Here is a 22,265-nt window from a genome sequence, read left to right on the forward strand (position 1 = left end):
GATTTTAGATTCGATTACAAAAATAGTGACATTCCCTAGGCGCAAGCATTTAAAACAAAACAGTGCGTTTGAGCGCCATCTACTGTTCCTTTTTGGCTGTGTATTTTCACATACTGGTGAGCTACTTTTTCGAACGCAGAAGGTATCAGAATCAGATAAGGACTTATTGTAAGCTAGCTAGTCTATATTAAAAAAAAAATAAACATACAGTATCAAATTGGAAGTGAATATTTATGTTGCTGGCTCAGCTGTTTGTGTAGCCTATCTGATTCTAGTATTGAATCAAGGTTGCTAGCCTATGTAAGTAGCCTATTTTTATAACTACTAAGCTAATTGCAACAAGTGAATGATCTGAGAAAAACAGTCAGACTCCCATGTACTATGTCCTTTACTCCTTTATGAACAAAAGGTGATTCACACCATACAAACACACCTCTTTTGCACACGTCTCGAGACAGGAAACGCTCAGTTGAGAGAAACTGAAACTTAAGTGTTGTTCAGCTGTTGTCTGGCTGTATCCTGTGTTGAAATGGCAGAAGCCAGTATTTCAGTGGCTGAAGAAGATCAGTTCAGCTGTTCAATCTGCCTGGATCCACTGAAGGATCCAGTGACGATCCCCTGTGGACACAGTTACTGTATGATCTGCATTACAGACCACTGGAATAAAGAGGATCAGGAGAGAGTTTCCAGCTGCCCTCAGTGCAGACAGACCTTCACTCCAAGACCTGCTTTAAACAAGAATGTGATGCTGGCTGAAATGGTGGAAACACTTATGAAGACAAAAGGTCAAACAGCTCGTCCTGCTCTCAGTTATGCTGGACCTGGAGATGTGGAGTGTGACGTCTGCACTGGAAGGAAACGCAAAGCTGTAAAGTCCTGTATGATGTGTCTCGAATCATACTGTCAAAGTCACTTTGAGTGTCATGAAGAATTTCGTTCAAGGAAACGACACAAAGTGACTGATGCCACTGGACGACTGCAGGAGATGATCTGTCCTCAACATGAAAGACTGATGGAGGTTTACTGTCGTACTGACCAGTGCTGTATTTGTTTGATGTGTGTGGTGGATGACCACAAAAATCACGATACTGTTTCAGCTAAAGCAGAGAGAAAGGAGAAACTGGTATGAACTGAAATTACATATAGCCTAACTTGTTTCTGCTGTTATGCTAAATCTAATCAATTTAATTTGTACTAAAATTGCGTTATTATTGTTTATGCATTGTAAATTATTATTAGTATCCAGACATGTTCACAAGTCTCAAGTTTTTGTTCTATTTCAAGCAAATTATTACAGCTAAATATATAATCTGCAGTGTATGAGGCTAAACAGAGTTATTGAGGCTAAAGTATCAAAATATTAAAACCATTAATTCTGCGGAAGGTCTTGTTAATTTATTCCAAATTATGAAGGGTTAAAAATCGTCTTAATCGACATTACATCATTTGGAACGCAAAGACAGTCATCACGAGGAAAATAAAAATGCCATAATTTTGAGATATTTGACTTGCCGCTTGCATGCTCTCAAGCAATGGTTAGCCTACTAGCTTTTGTTTTACTGTGTGAGCGTCAGTGGTAACAAAACCATAGACAGTAAAAGAAAGGGAACAAAACCCCCGTGTATGTCTATGGATTACAGTATACAGTATGTTTATACATCTAAGCATTAGGCTACAGTAAACAATACAAAAAAACATTCCTATTGTTAAGTCGATTAAATAACTCACTCCGACTCAACAAACCGATCTGCGTATGGAAATGTCTGACCATTAGGTTACACGCACAGCTCTTACTGGCCTACGTCTGTTACACTCACCCCACTAAACCTCACTCCCACCTGGGTCACGGCACCAAAAGTAACCACTCCGAGCAGGATTCAAACGGGGAGACAGGCACGCTAACTGCAGCTCTTTATGGCCTTCTACTGTTACACATATGGTAAACTTGGATATTCTGTGCATATGGTAGCAAATACATAAAAAAAAAACATTAAAATGAACTTTGAAACGTAGCCTACTTCCTGAAAATCGACAACAAGTCTCTGACAGATGTGCAAACACAGCTTCTCTTTTGAGTAATTGATTGTTTTTCAAATTAACTGACATGAATATTATCACGTTAAGACCGTTAGCCTAAGACTTGACTATACTGTTATTGCCATTGTTCATTTATAAACAGCACTTTTACAATGGGTGATTAACACACACACACACACACCTAATGCTGGCTTGTTGTGATTAGAGATGAATTGTTGTAAATTGTGTTGCTGCACCTCATATTGATAGGGAATGAATGAATGGTAAAGTGTGGTGTTTCATGCTGTCAAGACCAGAGAACGAAATCGTGAATCAAGTCGTAGCCTTACTTTGTAGCCTTAATAGTATTTTATTAGAACTTTAGTTTTGGCTCTGGTTCATTTGCCGTGTGTTTATTTTTCTTTCTTTTTGTGAAGTCTTTATCAGATCAACGGAAAGGTGAACAAATGTAATTGTTTCATAAAAATATTTAATGATATAGATAAATTCCAGTAAAAAACAAATATCTAGATGTAGTACATGAAATCTTTAAAGTCCTATTGAGAGAAAAACTTTTCTAATGTTTACAATTATTTGTTCATTTTCACAGAAACGGGTTGAAGAGACACTAATAATATTCCAGAAGAGAATTCAGGAGAGGCAAACAAAGCTCCAGGAGCTAAGAGAGTCTGTGCAGACTCACAGGGTGAGTTTTGAAATACGAGAAAAATAACTCTCAGACTGAATGGACTGATTCTAGTGGTTCTCTCTCTCTCTGTGTGTGTCCTTACAGCGCTCTGCACAGGCTGCAGTGCAGGACAGTGAGAAGATCTTTACAGAACTGATCCGCTCCATTAAGAAACGCCGATCTGAGGTGACACGGCTGATCAGAGATCAGGAAAAGGATGCAGTGAGTCGAGCTGAAGGACTCTTGAAGCGACTGGAGCAGGAGATTGATGATCTGAGGAGGAGAGAAGCTGAGCTGAAGCAGCTTTCACACACTGATGATCACATTCATTTCCTACAGGTTTAGAATGTTTTTCTTATTACGGCTTATTACAGGAGACTCTTTTATTAACATTAGATTTGAGATGAATAATCACATTCATTTAATGAATGTGAGAACAACTGCCAGTTGTTCTGATCAGTGTGAATGTCTAGGTTGTATTAGATCAGGTATTCCCAAACTTTTCTGTCAGCTGACCCCCGTAACTCAAATATTGACTTGAAGGCAGATTTAGTAAAGCTTTAAAACCAGATTGAAACGTTTCATGGAGAGAATTTACAGTCAAGTATGATTGTAATTGAGTCAGTGCAACTCTTTCATGATTCTTTGAAATAAAAGGTAGATTAGAAATTGGATGTAAGTTAGAAAAAGAGGAAGGTCACAAATTTGTTTTAATAAGATATGGCCTCACCACAGCAACTTTAAGGCTGTTAGTGAAGGAACCCATAGATAATAACCAATAACAGGCCAGGACTAACTGTGTCCATAATTTGTCTCAGGTAAAAATGTGGAATAATATCCTGAGGAAAGATTGTAGGTTTTAGGTGATCTACTTTCAATCAGTCCAGATCAATCAGCTCAAACTCAGACCAGATGGACAAACATAATGGAACATCTATACATAGTTAGACAACTGAGATCTTAAAGTTGTGATCAGTTGAAAAACTTGAAGGTTTTAAGTTAATATTTCAATGATTTAAAAGCATAATCACATGCCCATCATCTCTCTGTCTGTTGATGGTCACATGACATGCAAGTAAGCAAATAAAATACTTAATCTTTACACAAATATGATTCATATTTACCTGTATGTCTGTTGTCATCTTGCAAATATAGAGATTCCAGTCTGTTTCCGGCCCTCCTGCATCTACAGACTGCACCACTGTCCGTTCTGTCTGGACTTATGATGATGCGAGAAGATCTGTATCTCTGTTAAGAAGTACATTTGAGAATTTCTGCAAAGAGGAGATGGAGAAGTTATCTGGTAAAGTACAGACTCATCTCATAAAGCATAGTGCGACAAAATATACAAATAAATATTGTGTGGATGTCAATAAAAAAATAAAAATTATCAATAGCAATAAATTGTTGTTAATAATAATTAATACATTATTGTTATTAATAAATACATATTATGGATACTTTTGGATCAGCAGAAATCACACTTCAAATATCTGTTTGTTTCACTTTAAAAATTTGTTTCTAGTGAAACACATCAAAATGACTGAACCCAGAACCAGGGAGGACTTCTTACACTGTAAGTGTTAATATTAATACAACTAAAACAAACACAGACTAAAATACATGCTTAAACTTTAATTTATGTCACAAAAATACAATTTACACTTTCAAACTAAACATCTAATCAAATCATTTTACTTGAAAAACTTGTGGAATACATCACATTTATATCCTTGATTGTTGCCTCACTTAATGATTTGAAGGTATTTCAACAAATGCAATCTGCGTTTTATCTCCATCAGATTCACAACAGTTAACTCTGGATTCTGAGTCAGTGCATAAACGTCTCTGTCTGTCTGAGGAAAACACAATGGCTACTTGTGCTGACACAATCCAACTGTATCCTAATCATCCGGACAGATTTGATGTTTGGCCTCAGGTGTTGTGTAGAGAGAGTGTGTGTGGACGATGTTACTGGGAGGTGGAGTGGAGTGGTGCTGTGGGACTATCAGTGTCATATAAGAGCATCGGCAGGAAAGGACAGGGTGATGAGTGTAAATTTGGAAGTAATAATCAGTCCTGGAGATTATTTTGCACTAGCTCTGGGTACATATATAGTCACAATAACAACAAATCTGGACACCCTGTAGTCTCCAGCTCCTCTAGAATAGGAGTGTATGTGGATCACAGTGCAGGAATTCTGTCCTTTTACAGCGTCTCTGACACAATGACCCTCATCCACAAAGTCCAGACCGTATTCACTCAGCCGCTCTATCCAGGGTTTGGGGTCAATCAGGAATCATCAGTAAAACTGTGCCATCGAGAAGTATAGATAATATATAAAATGATCACAATCATATGGCAGTTAGTCTCTTATCGGGTCAGTTAATTTGATTGTAGTGTACATAATAATTTGTATGTAAAAAAATAATGACAATACATTATATCAGTACCTGCCATATTATTTTGCAGTTTTATTTTAACATTAAATATCACAAGTAACTGAAATTCTCCATTTCACTTTAGCTTTATTAAAATTTTAAATCATTATAGGCTACTTTTCCGATTGATAGATGACTTTACTACATTGTTCTTAGACAATAAATAATCAAAAACAATTATCGATTTCTCAATTGTCTAAAATTATCAGGCACTGTACCTGCACTGTGGCATTTTGCAATAGGCTACATGAACAAAATTAAATCTATATTATTTTGAACTGTTATGGCTATATCGTTTGACCACTCAGGATCCAAACATGGCGAATAAAAAACTCAGGACAAACAGTGGCTACTCGCAAGCACACAGTCCAGTGCATCCCGATCATCTGGACAGATTTGATGTTTTTTACTCAGTTGTTGTGTAGAGAGTGTGTGGAGTGGAGTGGGTATATCAGTGTAATATAGATCATCAGCAGGAACAGAAGGGACGGGGTGATGATCATTAGATGTAATGATCAGTACTGGATATTGTTCTGCTCTTGCTCCAAATATTTTCATCGCTTGAGTTTGCCTGCAACTTTGGAAGCAATTTATTCTTAAAAAAGTAATGGAGTTCACACATTTAATAAAAAAATGCTTTAGTAATATTCCACAGTGTTTTATTGTCAAAATAGTTTTCTGTCAAGTTTTCTGATAAATAGACACAATCTCATATAAATGTTAAACATATCACTATGCCATTTAACAATAACATCTTATAAATACATAAGAAAAATATAAAAACCCGTATAATACTTTAAAGGCACATTTGTAATAACCTGATACACAGGATTAATACTGGTCAAACTGTTTACTCCAGTCCAGTGAATATTTCTCACAGGAGTGTTCAATTGTGACGGAAAGCAAAACGTCCCTCAGTCAGTTTACAAAGTCTTTTTGAGAAGTTCTGCATTTCCTATGTCGTAGTCATCATCACACTCGAGACAGTGGTATTTGTTTTGGGGGGTACAAAACCAAACTTGCTGTGCCGGATCTCCACGTCAGTCCCGTGCTCGCGTCACTGTAAACTGACCCGCTCGTGCCTTTCCTACCCCAACTGCAGCAGCAGCGCGTGCACAGGACTCGCCAAGAGTCCACCGTTTTACCGGACCAGGTCCACGCGCCTGACGTGATCCCGACCACAAGGCACATGAAGTATTTGAGCATTAACACGGCGTAATCAGGTTTCGCGGCTTTTTTCTCCGACGAGCAGTTGCACGCGTGCGCTCTTTCCCACGCTTCACGGGTGTGCTGTTCGTAAACGTAACAAGCCACAATCACCATGGCAACGACCGTATACAGCACTGTAAACACCCCGATACGGACCATCAATCTCTCGAGTTTGTCCGTTTTCGTTCCTCCTTGTTTAATGACGCTCCGTATCCGAAACATAGACACGAAGCCCGCGAATAAAAATATCGTTCCGATAAAAAGATAAATCACCAGTGGCGCGAGCACGAATCCTCGCAGGTTATCCAAGTTCTGGTTGCCCACGTAGCAGATTCCCGCAACCGAGTCTCCGTCCACCGAACTCAGCGCGAGCACGGCGATAGACTTCACGCTCGGAATGAGCCAAGCGGCTAAGTGAAAATACAGCGAGAATCGCGCGATTGCTTCATTCCCCCACTTCATTCCTGCCGCGAGGAACCACGTAAACGTCAGAATCACCCACCAGATGGCGCTCGCCATCCCAAAGAAATAGATGAGAAGAAACACAAGCGTGCAAAGCGCGGGACCCCTAGTTTCATAGTGGATAAGGTCCACCTCGTTATCCTGGTTGCACGCGACTCTTTCGTGCCCCGCGATGAGTCTGATGATGTATCCCACGGACACGAACATATAGCAGGCGGACAGGAAAATAATCGGGCGCTCGGGGTATTTAAACCTCTCAATGTCAATAAGGAAAGTGGCAACGGTGGCGAATGTTGACAGGAAACACAAAACCGACCAAATCCCGATCCAAAATGTGGCAAAGGTCCTTTCCTCCTGAGAAAGATATGGGCTGTGGCACGGCATGGCGCAATTGAGTATCTGGCCCGTCTTGACCCAGTTATATAAGGGATGGCGGTCATTGCTCACGGTCACCATAGGCGCGCGACAGTGACACTCCGGTTCACATGAAGAAGATCCGGGACTGCTTTTATTTTTCCGCTTGTATGGCTTCCCCGGGCGGCTAGTTGGTTTTGCAGCAGCAGGTGATGCTGTAGCATCAGTTCTGTTGTAGTCCATGCACAGAGTGTTTAAGTCCCCCTGCGCGGGTAGAAGATCGCACCTCATACGGTCCGGCCACGGGAAACCGTATTGCCTCATCAGCGGCGCGCAACCCGCTTTCGCCCGTTCGCACACACTCCTGCACGGCGGCAAAGGCTTCTTATAGTCCTCAAGGCAAATGGGCGTGTACAGACTGCAAAGAAAGAAGCGCAGGTCGGGGGAACACTGGATCTCCACGAGGGGCCAGAACTGGTGCACCTCAAGTCCGGCTTCATCCTGGGTGTCGTGGTTGAATTGGTTCGGCATGTAGGTGTAGTTATAGCCGATCCCTCTACACAATGGCACAGATATCTCCTGACAGACCGGCTCACGAGCACACACGGAGCTCCACAGCAGGGCGCAGAGCGCGAGGGGAATCCAGAAGGTACCCCGCACAGGCGAATCCATCCTCGGTCACTTCTAGGATGTCTTCCTGCCTTCTAGGATGGGCTTGCATGTGCGCAATTGTCGCCTGGTTTCTTAATTCTAATAATTAAAAATAAATAACTCAACACTGTAGAATAACATGTTGTGTCTTCAAGCTGGCATCAAATGCAATTCAGTCGGCTACTACGTTTGTTTTGACTGTCAAATAGTCGAGCGCGTGTCTATTTATACAAAGGACAGCCCCCTTATCTCAGCGCCCAATCATAGGACACCAGGGGCGGGGCCCAATTGTAATTTAATCAAGCATCCCCTCACAGTAATTGAGTAAATGTTTGCGCTGCCCACGGTTTGTATGTCTTAAATTATTTCACCTGTGTTTACATCCCACCCTGTGTCTAAACACGGGGCTTGTAGTTGTAAACAAGTCTCGCGGTGTGTTTAGGTTGTTCATAATCTCTCCAGAATGTGTATCCTCTTATTGCATATGAGCTCACATTTAGTCTACATTAATAAGATTTAAAAGGAGACTAAAAAGCAAGCGCTGTACCAACGAGACACGTACTGGACAATAAAATGTAGTTGTTATCCCAGGCCAGTACAAATGCCAGAATTCCTGCTGTTAATTCATACACCCCGATATGTATTTGGACACGTGCCACTTTTTATAAATTATTAGGCTATTTGTCATTGAATTTGAAAACTAACAAACCGGGCTATCAACCTACTTTTCGACTTTAGCAAATTATTTTTGGAAAAGTTTGAAATTATTTTCGAAAAATTTTAATGCACAGTGACGATGTTGAGTTAGGACTGAAATATGTTAGAATGAGGTTGAGGAGTTCATAGGCTAACATTGACCCAATCAAAAGTCATTGAAGAAAATGGTTAGTTAGTTCTAAAAAAACAAACAAAAAAAACTGTAGCAGCATTTGTTTTCATATGTCACTTGCAATGAAACATTTTAAGTGTGACTTAAAACCACTTTTTGAGACACGCGCGACTCCTCAAGCTAGAGAACTTGAATGCGCGTGCGTGAGGACGGAGTGAGGGCTGTCGCGCGCTGCGAGTTCTTGTTCGCCGCATTGTGTTGTTGATGTTCCGTTTAGTGGCTCAGCGGGTGCGCGCTGCGGGGGACAATTACTGTACATCCTGGGACAGACTGCGCATACAAACACACCTCGTTCATTCAAGTCTGTTTAATGCAAGTCCAAAACAAATGTATTAATTATTTATTGATAGAAGTAGGGGAGGCAAGGACTGGTTTACTAAATTACACTTTAGTAAATCTTTTTTTTTCCTTCCATGCAGACAGTGAATATTTCTCAGGATCATATTATTTTGAAAGTAATTTTTTGCAAAGCCCCAAACCTTAAACATTTGTAAACAAAAAAAGAGGAAAAAAATCACCATATAGTGCAGCAGGGATTACATTTTATAGGCCAACACTGACCCATCCTGGTTTCATCTAGATAATGTTTCCCATTGGCTTTTGGAATAATGGAAAAAGTAAGCTCAGTGACCAAAAAAAGTTTATGATTATTATTACACAGAATATTAATTAAGATAATCTTCACAAATTAATAAAACTTTAACGAATTTTGAAGTTTAAATAGGCTACAATCAGTAAAACCATGGTCACGTAATTTCAATGTCACTACCACTTCTTCCTTAATCTTTATTTAAATCTAAAAGATAAGGTCCAATTAGAATAGTTTGCAGGTGGGCTATAAACACAACAAAAGACTTGAGTAGATGCTTTATCTTGGTGTGAGGACCTTTGTGTCTCTTGACAACCTCTAGTCCTATTAAGCTACTTGTTAGCAACCCATTTTTCAAGACATGTTAAAACTTTTTAAAAAAATCATAAGTGGAGCATATTGATGTATTTTGTGTCGTACAATAAAACGTGAAAATATCTTGAGCTTTAAAACCCATCCAAAAAAACACAATTAACCTCAGGTCGATTGAAACGGATGTGTAATGTTTTCCTAAACTGGGACTATTAAATATTATATCATGGGCCTTTATGCTACATTTAAACAGTAAAACAACTGAGCAAATGTACAGTAAAAGATAACTAAAATATCAATTAGTTTTCCCAACAGAAATAGATATCATAATGAATTGTATAAAATAAAACACGCAGCATTTGTTAACACCTTATACCTGAGTGCAAAACCTTTATTACTATAACCAGTGTGGTTTTAATTGTGTTTATTTTTGGGGAACTTGTTCCCTAATGTATATTGTAGCTTTAACTGTTTTATTGGTGCTACTTAGTGATTAGTTGATTATTATTGTTAGTGATCTCTCATTTCCCCTCTTTAATCAGCAAAATTAACTGATTTTGAAGCTCTCTTCACAGAGAGAGAGAGAGTCTTGTCTTATGCTGTGTAGCGTAGCTGAGTCTGTATTGATTGACAAAGTTTAAGTCTGGCCACCAACTTTTTATCCTCCTCTCTTTCTTTCTCCATACAGCTATTGAGTCTGGATACACACTGCCTCCATAATTTCACTGCAAATGACACTGCATTCAATTTCTCTCCGTCTAAAATGTCTCAGGGACCATTGCTGATTTAAGAAATGACAATTCCTTTATTCATTCATCCAAGTGTTGTGTACATAATGTAATTTACAATGTGAGGCAGAACTGTGTGTTGTGCAAACCTGTAGCCATTGATGAGCTGAACAAACAACACAATTTTATGCATAACTTTTATTTTTTGGCGAATTGGTAATACGTGAATTCCTACAAAAATGTGATTTCACAAAGCGTTCCTGGATCAAAATTTTTTTTTTTTTTTTAATCATCCAATCAGATTTGAGGGACAAGTTTATAATTTATGTCCGGTTTAGTCTTACAAACAGGGTTAGGTGCTTACATCAGTGTTATTAACCATAATAGGATACGTTATGGGTAGTGCATGGGACAATTTTTTCAGACATGAATGTTGTTCCAGGATCTGCACGATGACCAGACCTTCATGCTTAATTTTAATGATTCACATCGTAAGAATTCATATCGCCACCTCATAAAATAGTTGCGTTCTCCCGTAAGATTGGGTTGGAATTGCTCAGAAAAATACAAGCTACAGGGGCCATACATTTCACACACACACAAACTTTGGCTCAATTCCACATTGAACAGCAGTGATCCACTGTTATGTTTGCTCCTGTCTGAGTCTTCCTACATCTTCTCTGTCCCTTTCCCCCTTTCACCTTTCTCAAATGCATTCACCAGATTCCTCACCATGGCAACAAGCCTACCCAGACGGCACCTGGCAGTCTAGTCTGAGACACACTGTTATGGGTTTTCCAAACAGACAAATGCAATACTTTGACATCTCCATCCCAATATGAGGGAGATATGTGTGTGCTATACATACTTGTATTTGTCCTTTTGCAGCTTGTTAGCCCCAGTCCTTTTATATCATTTTTTTATAGGCAAGGATGTTTCTCTGGATATGCTTAAAAAATTAAACTTTTGTGTTCCGGTGAAGAAAGTTATACCAGTTTATAATGACATGAGGGTGAGTAAATAATGGCAGTGAACAGAAATCCCTCTTCACCTTTAACCACAGTGTTTGTGCTGAGTTATGTTTGTCTCAGATGGGACACTTATTTTACACCTGCAGAACTGGAACTGAATCCAGACTACTGAACTCTGTGAACCATGTGCTCAATCCATCCTCGAACCATGAAAACATGAAGGTCCACTCGTGAAAGTGTGAAGAGAAACATGATCAGCCTGTAAACAATGCAGCCCTTTATGTCAAAAGAGAAAATTAGAGGCAGTGTTTGAATACTTTTTTATAGTATAGTTTTAATCCAGACACACATACACACATTGTGAAGAACATTGGGGTCCAAAAAACATTGGACCCCATTGACATTCATTGCAGGCAAAAGAAACCTCTGATATATTTACATTTGTCTTAAAAGAATATTTTGGTGAACTATCCTTTTAATATACGTACATAATATCAACAATCAACAGATTTTTATCACATAATTCAACATCCCTTGATTGACATTATTATATTAAATAAAAAGAGATGATAAAAATCACAGCTGAAATTGTGCATTTCTCCTATTTAACACATTGGAAATGGATTGTCAAATCAAGCCCATTGTATCATGGGATGTATTTCACAAAATGTGTAGTTGGTTGTCCAGAAATTCATGATGATGACCGCATATTGCCGAAATATGGTCTAACACTTTTCTGAACGTATAACGACTAATGTGATTTTCATCTGAGAAATCAGAGGTTATTAAATCTCTGATTAATAGGTACAGTATTCATCACGCAAATTACATCAATGTGAATAATTGCATGTCAGTTGTATAGTTGGAAAAAAAGAGCTTAGAAATGTTCAAAACATTCATGCATATGCTAAATGAATAATGCAGTCTAAATCTAAAATAAAAAATAATTTAATGATTTAAAATAATAAATGTTAATACCTTATAAATAAATGTTGCACAGTTAATCTCTGAATGAGACATTGTGTGCGTCTTTGCCATTAAGTCTCTTGTATACAGTCCTCCACTTCATAATAGAAAGACTGACTGAATGTATTGCTCTTGTTTTTCTTTTGTGTATCTAGTGTTCTTTCCTTCCTCTCAATGGCTTTTCTTTTTCTATATGTCTGTCCTGCCCTCCCCCAACTCTCTCTCTCTGTCATTCTTATGTATGTTTAGTTTGTCTTCTTCCATTCATCTGTGGCTTAAGACCTCTGCTCTCAGACTCCTCTAGGCACTCGCGTCTCTCCTCCCCCTCTATTCTGTTTCGCCCTTTTCCTCATCCTGCTTTTCCCCTTCCTCATTCACCCCTGGTCCTGGTCTCAAAGGACATAATTAGGCAGCATCAGACAGACACATTTATGTCTCCACAATAGCCTTCTCTCCATCCCGCTCCCTTTCTAAAGCCTGTTAAATGGCATAGAAAAAGAATCAGTGAATGCGTCTGCTTAATTAGAGTAATAAACATTCACTTCATTATTAACTCTTCCCAAGTTTCTATCGATCTATCTATCTATCTATCTATCTATCTATCTATCTATCTATCTATCTATCTATCTATCTATCTATCTATCTATCTATCTATCTATCTATCTATCTATCTATCTATCTATCTATCTATCTATCTATCTATCTATCTATCTATCTATCTATCTATCTATCTATCTATCTATCTATCTATCTATCTATCTATCTGCTTTCTATTGCACAAAGTAGGAAGATTTATTTAATAAATAATATTTTTAAATAGCTTATTAATATGTTGGATATTGTGCACTCGTCTTTAAAATCTAAAAATATGCACACAAAAAACCCTTCAGTGTAATACAGTGAATTATTTATCAATTTTTGTATCAGTTCAAATAATGCATTGAGAAAGAAATTATAAAAAAAATCTGAGCTGATGCTTGATGTTTGGATCCCTCATCACAGTGGTTGATCAATACAGTTTTATATCCTTTTTGGAAATGGACAGTTTGCATTTCAGCAAATGTAGACCATCGACCTTGACCTGAAAGAGGGCTATTGATTGCTCTGGATGTGGACTCATGAGAAATCATTTAGATTGACTGATTGATCTTTTTTCGCCTTTTGATTTATGCTAGTATATAATTTGGACATGCAGCCGAGTCACTTTCCTAATACAAAAAAAAAAAAAAAAAAAAAAAACTTGTGTAAAACTGGGTGGTAGACCAAGCTGGAGGGAAAATGAGGGTCATTTGAGGGTTTAACAAGCATTGGATTGTTTTTTGGCACGCATGTCAATTCTGGCACACACATTAAGTCTCTGTCTGTTTTACTTAAGTGTATAACTTTGAATAACATGCTTTGTTTAAATATGTGTCTAGGCTGCTTTATGTCTTTGTCATCTAATATGTAATCAAACTCATTTTAGTCAGTTTGTTAATCTAAATGTGCTTTCAACCACTGCATGCCAACACAAATTCATTATAGCCTAATGAAGGTGTCTAATGAGATTGAGAATTACCAGTAGATGAACATTTTGAGGAAATGTGTGTGTGTGTCCTCAGTTTAAGTTGAACAAGGTCATTTTATACTGTTTTGAGGAAAACTAAACATCAAAAGGTCAGCCAAAACAACCCTACCACACACATATACACTCCTTAACTTATACACACACACATTTGGCAAATTACTGTAAAAAATTGTAAATTTCAAAGTCATTGAATGACTGTTTTTTCCCTATCAGCATTATTATCATTCATGCCACGTGGTTCATGCTCAACACAACAAGAGATCATTCTTAAAATAATTTTAGTTTATTAAAGTTAAGATAATTAAAATAAACAATTAGCCTAAATATAATCAAATATAAAACAAATGTTATGTTGAAATGTCTTAATTACTGCTGCACGATATTAAAATTGAAATCCGGAAAGTAAAATTACAAGAATATTTGCATGATGAGGGGTACTGAGTCTGACCAGACAATATGGGTATTTTTTTCGTCAAGTGTTTATAATCAGGTGTCGGATTCGCAAATGACTCACTCGCGAATGAATCACTCTTTTGAATCGATTCTTCTTATTGAATCGGTAAAACGTGCTAACAAACAAACAAACAAACGGCTAGGTTCAGCATTGGCGTGGACAGCATGGGTCACTTCAGAACACGGAAAGGAAAAGAATGAATCATGAAATGGATGTTTACCTACAGTCATCTGAAACAAAAATTCTACAAATACTATCGTTTGCCAGGATTGAAGAAAGTCTTTATAAGGTTGAAGACCATGTGTAGCGACTCACTAAAGGTAAATTCACCAAAAGTACCAAAACAACCTTACCATTCAGTACCATCACAATAGCCTACTTGCTTTTTTAAAAGGTTATTTTGAGACATGTACATTTTAGAGGTCAAATTTCGCTAAATTAATAAATGTAGTGGGGTATAACGTTATCTGCTAATGTGTAATTTAAAAAACAAACGGTTTCCGTTTGATAAGTCAACCTCGTTAAGGTGAACGTTAGATACTATAGCTAACTTTTAAATAATATTTTTTAAGTTACAGTTATGCAGAATGTTTGATGTTTAAATTAACGTTAAACATTCAATCACAGATCAAACCTTAGAATCTACATTCTTTACATCTTAATTTATTTTTTTATTTTTATTGAATTACTTTCAATTTTATATTTGACAATTTTTGTAAACCTAAATGTCATGTAGGGCTAGAAGATTAGTAATGAAATTTTGTAAACTTGTCTTTCTTGCAGCCTGATGTTAAAGGAGCTGTATGTAAGAAATTTATTTCAAATAATCATAAAATGGGCCCGATATGTCACTAGACATTAAGAAATCATGTTCATTTCAAATACTTATTTGAAGACTGGAAAAAGGTTGCCTGGTCTGATGAGTCTCGATTTCTGTCGAGACATTCAGATGGTAGAGTTAGAATTTGTCGTGAATGAGAACATGGATCCATCATGGCTTGTTACCACTGTGCAGGCTGGTGGTGGTGGTGTAATGGTGTGGGGGATGTTTTTTTGGCACACTTTAGGCCCCTTAGTGCCAATTGGGCATCGTTTAAATGCCACAGCCTACCTGAGCATTGTTTCTGACCATGTACATCCCTTTATGGCCACCATGTACCCATCCTCTGATGGCTACTTCCAGCAGGATAATGCACCATGTCACAAAGCTCGAATCATTTCATATTGGTTTCTTGACCATGACAGTGAGTTCACTGTACTAAAATGGCTCCCACAGTCACCAGATCTCAACCCAATAGAGCATGGTGGAACGGGATGTAGAATCAACAGCAAGATGCTATCCTATCAATATGAACATTTCTGAATGCTTTCAGCACCTTGTTGAATCAATGCCACGTAGAATTAAGGCAGTTCTGAAGGCGAAAGGGGGACAAACACAGTATTGTTCCTAATAATCGTTTAGGTGAGTGTATAAATAACGGTACTACCAATAATGTGGAAAACCTTTAGAGTAATGGTGACAAGTTACAAGACAAGAGCTAAAATATCTTACGTTGATATTTTAAACTAGCTTGATGTTGATCGAAAAATGTCCACTACCCAATTACACAAACTGAAAAAGCATGAAAATACATTCGAATAATGAAATTAGCCTATCATGTCATTGGCAGGGTATTGAAGTTTGTTTACGAGTTTGATTGAATGAAGCATTCAGGAGATGTACTCTGGTGTATTGGTCAAGTGAATTGTGTATTCAAGACTCATTCCCCCTCTGTGTGGTCTGAGTTTGTGGGGAGAAGGTTGATTCACACTGCCAAACACTAATCTATGTCGTCAGGACTCTAAACACACATAATGAGATTCACCTCCCATTTAATGAGGCTGATAATCACTGTTTGACAACCACCTCACACTAATTGTCAGCAGATGTTTGTGTATTTGTAAAGCTGTATTGTGGTGGTAATTAAGACTAATGTTACCTAAAGAGACAGACAAGCTTTATCTAGCCCTTGTCTAACACAAACACACACATATAAAAACCACTCACTTGATTGACTTGAAAAAGGTTGGAGTGGAATGTTTCTTTTCAGTTATTTGTTTTATAATGACAATACCAGCTTCTCATGTTTGGCCGAGCTACAGAATCAGATTTCAGAATAAGTCTACTAAATTACACTTATTTGGTTGAGACAAATTTTCGCTTTCATGTAATGTAACCCATTCACTTAAATGTGTTTCATGATTATTTTGATTTGCTGTTTGTGACATTATTTTCATGACATTTCATGAAAACAAAGCTATGATGAATAGCCTACACTTCCAGGCTTTGCAATGACATCCAGTTATTGTTGGTCACAATTTTCAAAACTCTCACTACTTTTACAAATATTTTATGGTCCTGGTTTTATAGACAAGGCTTGAGACTAGTCCCAGACAAAAGGGTGTGTTTTGGCTGTTTTAATTGAAAGCAACTTTTAAAAAAAAGTAAGCGTACCCTATCTGTAATATGTCAGTGTCATTGTTTTGTCTCAAGATCAATGTTTTTTTTTTTTCTAAGGCATATTTATATATTTATCTTCTTAAATGTCCTAATTGAGCTAAGGGCTATAATCCTGGCTTATTCTAAGCCTTTTCTTGAATTGTGTGGGACAACATGGCAAGGGAATGAGAGATAGAGGGAGCATTCATATTATAAAAGTAGTATTTTAGAAAAAATGTCCAGCGGTCACTGGCAGGTGTTTTGTAAGTAACCCTTCAGATGATTTATAATAACGCATGCTTTCCAAAATACACTTATTTCCTGTTGATATGTTACATTTTTGAAAAAAACTTTCACCAGATGACTTGAATAGCTCTATTTGGTCTAAAAGGTATAGGTCTAAAAGTATTCAGTTACAGAAATTTAATAATCAAATGTAAAATAACTGCATAGTCTTTGCTGCATATAAATAAAATATTATTAATCTTTGTTAAAGCTACAAAAATGATCTTCTCATTGTCTTTTGTTGTATGATTAACATGACAGACAGTCATAATGCTAAAATGGGAATAATTTAGGATACTGTTTACAAGTCGCAGTCCATGTTCAGGACCTGGATTTAGCAAAACGACTTCAGACAAATTTAAACTTCACAAAGGTTGACAAAGGAAGTAAAATCATGAAACTGACAAGTAAGTTAAACATTTAAGTTCTGTTTATTAATACACAGAGTTGAGAAAATTACTTAACAACATATAGTTATGATCACTTATAATAATTATTATCAAGTTTGAAATCATTGTTTTATATTTATTTAAATGTTTACATGATTTCAGAAGACTAAACATAAAGATGAAAAAAAAAAACCCACAAAGCCAACGTTTGTTTTTTTCAGATGCTTTTAAAGGGATACTCCACTTTTTTGGGGGGAATATGCTCATTTTACCATTCCCCCAGAGTTAAACAGTTGGGTTTTACCGATTTTTTTTTTATATTTAGAAGAATATCAGTAACCAGACAGTCTCATTGATTTCCATAGTAGGAAAAAAAATATACTATGGAAGTCAATGAGACCAGAAACTGTCTGGTTACTGATATTCTTCTAAATATAAAAAAATCGGCTGAACACATTCGAAAACGGTAAAACGCAACTGTTTAACTCTGGGGGAATGGTAAAATGAGCCTATTTCCAAAAAAAGTGAAGTATCCCTTTAAACTTCAAGCATTTAAGCTAAAACGTAAAACTTGATAATTTCATGAATTCCCTGGAGCCATAATTGTGTTGCTAGCACTATGCTCTACCAGTCGAGTTACAGTACAGTAATCTTTCACTTTGGAAAAGTAAAAATTCACTTTGGCGCACGAGACACTTGATAGCACTTAACTAGCCCAGTTCATTCAATATTAATCAAGCTGTTGTGCATTAAGTCAAATAAAAAGTGTTAGTTTGGAATTTTTTTAGGTTTTAAAGGATGCTAAATGTTCCCAGTCCACTGCTCATCCTTAACTGAAATCAGTCTGCTCCACCAAAGCTGAGAGATGACATTATACAAATCTCCACGGCACATCTGCACCGGATAATCATCTGTTTAAAATCTGCCACCGTTTCACAACTGACTGCATATCTTCCTCCTCCTGCTGGATTCAAAATGCTCTGAGATTCCCTATGCAATTTGAAAGATAGTGAGAGAAAGATTGAAATTTGATGGGAGATGAATTTGGATGGAGAAGGGACAGATATGCAATCATGCAGCACACACACACTTGCCGATTATCAGGACCGTCTTGGTGGAAAATGCTGCATACCATGATAGATAGAGTCATCAGTCTGAGTCTGACACATATTGAATTCCTGCAGGTAGTTTATTATTGTTCTTACATTTTTGGATGATGCTTGCAAAAATATGTTTGAGTCATATTTCACTCCCAAATATTCAAAAAGTAGAATTTCGAAAAGAAATCAATGTAGAAAATGAAACCTTTTAGGGTCTTTCAATTTAGTGTCCTTTTTTTGTTTTAAGCGTATGTCACTCAACATTCTCATTGTAGTTTTTTATAATTCCCATTACTGTCAACAGGAAAAAAAAGTGTGTAAGAAATATGAATGGGATATTTTTATGTTCTTATAATATCAAACATATACTTTTTATTCTGATTCTTTCTTCTCTTATTCAACCCTCCTTCTTTTTCTTTATTCTCCCTCTTATGTTTGCAAGATATTCAATATTTGATGCATTTCAGCAAAGGAAAAGATGGACATTTTGTAAACGCGTGCTTGCAGACACAACTCCCATAAAAAGAGAGATTATATGAAGAGTTCAAGAGTGAACAACGTGACTGCACAAGGCGTCTCTCTCTCCGTTTTGGACATTTTCCACTGTTTGGACTAGAAATACGTTTTTGAGTCCGTGAACACCTCAGGAAACACAGCTAACAGGAAGACGGAGAGATGTGATGTGACCTGAACAAACCAAAATAAATAATCCCACAAAATCTCCATACAAATATACACATCAAATCTCTCCATTTGGGTTTTGACTTTTACATCCGTTTGTTTTCATTTATTTTGAATTCCTCTGACATATCCGGTGGGATTGTTCCTCTCCTCTGAAAAAGCAGTCGCCGTCCTGTCACGTACATTCCTGAAACTCGTTGCTTAAACATTTTCACTTTGTGCTCAGTGCTATATGATTAACGGTCATTTGACAAAATTAGACCTAAATGTTCATTTGCTTTAACATATCTTTACATCAATAAGCCAGATCAGCCAGGCATTCCCAATTGACTGGGAATTAGCTTCATGACACATTTCCTGCCTGGTTTTCCTGTTGGCATGGTGATGAGGGAGTTTATATTGTATGTTTCCTGTGTTTGGTGGTTGTGTTTATTAAACTGAAGTGATTGAGTGGTTGCACATGAAGCCGCACACAGCTTAACAATCTAATAAGGCAGCATCAAAGCCTTTAATGGAAAACCTCTTTGTCAAAAGCTCATCATATAATGTTAAATCAGTTAACTAATAACTTCCATGTATCTGTTTCCGTTTGAGGTTCTTCAGTAGGACCTTGCATGGCCAGGAACCGGAGAGCATTCAGTCCTACTTCCTTACCATCGTACACTATAGAGCAAGATTGGGGTAAGCACAATTACCCCAGGTTGCTTCAAGAAATCTGCCTTTGCAATTTATGAAAATGTCAAGTAACCAACCTTTCACTCTCCTCATGTTATCTATTTAATAGATTAAATAGTAGCTACTATAAAATTATAGATTCTGACAGAGCAAGTGTATAAAGGTTAAGGCCCGTTCACGTCAGGATAATAGCGATAAAGATTTCATTTGAAAAATTGCCCTAAGTTTAAAACAACCGCACTCTGAGTGCACACCACGGAAATAACGATAATGGGGATAATAACGAAATGCCATCGCTGGAATCGCTTTAACAACTAATTTTTTTCCAGCTGATGAACGATAAAAACATTGAAAGCAACCCAGACAGCAGCATAGTGTCGGCCCAGATCCAGCCTACTTCTGGTACACGTTGAATCCACATGTACCAGACCAGATGTGGCCCGGATCTGGGCCGACACTTTACTGCTGTCTGGGAAATCACAATTCACCCTGCTTTAAAGTGGCAGACGACAAAACTGTAGCGTGTGCTTATAATAAACAGTAGATGCCAATTGTTCTTATAGTTATCGCCTGTTCACACCAACTATGACAATAATACACAACAACAACAAGAATGATAATTATAAAATATTAATAATATTTTTATATAGCTTTCTGTCAGTTATTTGAATTTGTTTTTCATGAATTCCATACACTTTTCATGACACTGAAGAAGGTAACAGCATTTTCTCTTTGATAACTTAATTTATTAATCTATTTGTTACACTTAAATAAATTCTTAGAAATAGTAAAATTGTAGCAGCAAACAAAAGTGTATGGCCAAATGTCATGTTGCGTTTTTAATTTAAACTGACTTTTTATTTAAATCATTTCCATGCTATTCAGTAAAGAACAAACATGTATTATTATTTAAATGGGTTTTCTCACATGCTGTGTTTAAAAATAGATGCAGATCATGTGATCATAAATGGCAAAATTGCAGTTACCATCATAACCTCACTAACGGTACTTCAGATGCACAGTTTTGTGTGCAACAACTCATTGAGTCACGATTCTACAGAGTTCTTCAAGGGCTCAAAATGCTGTTTGGAATTTGCTCAGGATGTGAACAGGTGCTGGTTTGGATTTCTAGCTTTCTGAGAGTGGTTTGTCGCCATCTGCCGGTGTGCTTCAGGTTATACATTTCATTGAAGGGGGGAAAAGGGAGCTTGTACTGAGCTTATGAGTTGTATAATTTATGATCCCACCATGATGTTAACGTTTAGGATCACAATGTATTTTAGGTCTTTGCATGTTTCTGCACTCTTAGAAAAAAGGGTTCTATATATGTAGCGTAGGGTTCTTTACTCAACTGCAAAGGACCTTTTATGCAAAAAAAATGATGATAATGACAAGAAAGAACACTTTTGGGTTCATTCATATATTACATTACTCTGCAACATTTTGCAGTTGTAATTAAATTGTTTATTATTGTTAATTGTATATTGTTTATTAAACTGTTGTAGTAACTTAATATCACATTTAATCGTGCTGATTTTTGAAGGATAAAAACTGAAATGGCACTCATTGTGTGATATTGATTAATTACATTTTTTAACCCCCATATCTTCAATTTTGTGATCATTCATGCATTACATTTTTGGGGGTTGCAAATATGTAGCGCTTTAGGACCTTTTAAGGTTCTATATAGAACATTTTCTTCTAAGAGTGTGATGTTCTTTTTCTAATTCTTATATGTCAGTGTACCATTTATAAAATTTAATTTTGCATTTCTTAAAATAATTATGAATTTAATTAATTCACCATGGAGGGTATAGGCTACAGAATATCATTACCTGTCAATCTGACATACAACGTTGTAAAGGTTTTGCCATAGTTTATTTTTATTTTTCATATGTTTTTATTTTCTCAATCATTATACAGAGGTATACCATTCAATTCTAGGCTGCACAACATTGCGCTATTTAGTGTTTCTGGATTTATAATTGCAATACAAAAATGTATGTACATGAATTATTCAGGAAATCAAATGTTAAATTACACTATAGTCTTGGCTGTATAAACTGGATTAGGAAAATGGCTTCAGACAAATTTAAACCTCCAGTTTACAAAGTAAAAAAAAAATAAATCATGAATTGAGTTCTACAAATCATGAAAAGTTTTATTTATTCATTCACAGAGTACTTTTAAAAACAAAATCACTATTAATAGAAATAGTTATGATCATTTTAAAATCCACAGGTAGAATTAATGATAATACAATGCTGATAACTTTTGAACAGTAGCAAATTGTCCGGGAATTGGGAACATTTCACATGATGACAAGCATTGCGGCAATACAGTGTAAGCTTTACCATAA

At 36.8% G+C, this 22,265-nt stretch overlaps 3 protein-coding genes across 3 annotated transcripts in view; 2 read left to right on the top strand and 1 right to left on the bottom strand.

The window, feature by feature from the left end:
* The first annotated feature begins 35 nt into the window (after positions 1 to 35).
* Positions 36 to 5,792, top strand: LOC120482225 (E3 ubiquitin/ISG15 ligase TRIM25). The gene is made up of 6 exons (XM_039676307.2): positions 36 to 1,123; positions 2,627 to 2,722; positions 2,810 to 3,043; positions 3,860 to 4,007; positions 4,230 to 4,280; positions 4,507 to 5,792. Exons 1-6 carry the CDS (start codon positions 530 to 532, stop codon positions 5,034 to 5,036), a joined length of 1,653 nt encoding a protein of 550 aa, XP_039532241.2. The 5' UTR covers positions 36 to 529; the 3' UTR covers positions 5,037 to 5,792.
* A 1-nt stretch (position 5,793) lies between these two features.
* On the bottom strand, positions 5,794 to 8,020 carry fzd8b (frizzled class receptor 8b). The gene has a single exon (XM_039676303.2). The coding sequence runs from the start codon at positions 7,840 to 7,842 to the stop codon at positions 6,118 to 6,120; it is 1,725 nt and encodes a 574-aa protein (XP_039532237.2). The 5' UTR covers positions 7,843 to 8,020; the 3' UTR covers positions 5,794 to 6,117.
* A 6,416-nt stretch (positions 8,021 to 14,436) lies between these two features.
* The window catches only part of klf6b (Kruppel like factor 6b), a 48,183-nt gene continuing 40,354 nt past the window's right edge, over positions 14,437 to 22,265 (top strand). Inside the window, exon 1 of the mRNA XM_039676300.2 lies at positions 14,437 to 14,617. The gene's annotated coding sequence lies outside the window, so the exon portion shown is untranslated. The remainder of the gene's footprint in view (positions 14,618 to 22,265) is intronic.

Source organism: Pimephales promelas, chromosome 5 (genome assembly GCF_988280905.1).
Source record: "Pimephales promelas chromosome 5, fPimPro1.hap1.1, whole genome shotgun sequence".
NCBI lineage: Eukaryota > Metazoa > Chordata > Actinopteri > Cypriniformes > Leuciscidae > Pimephales > Pimephales promelas.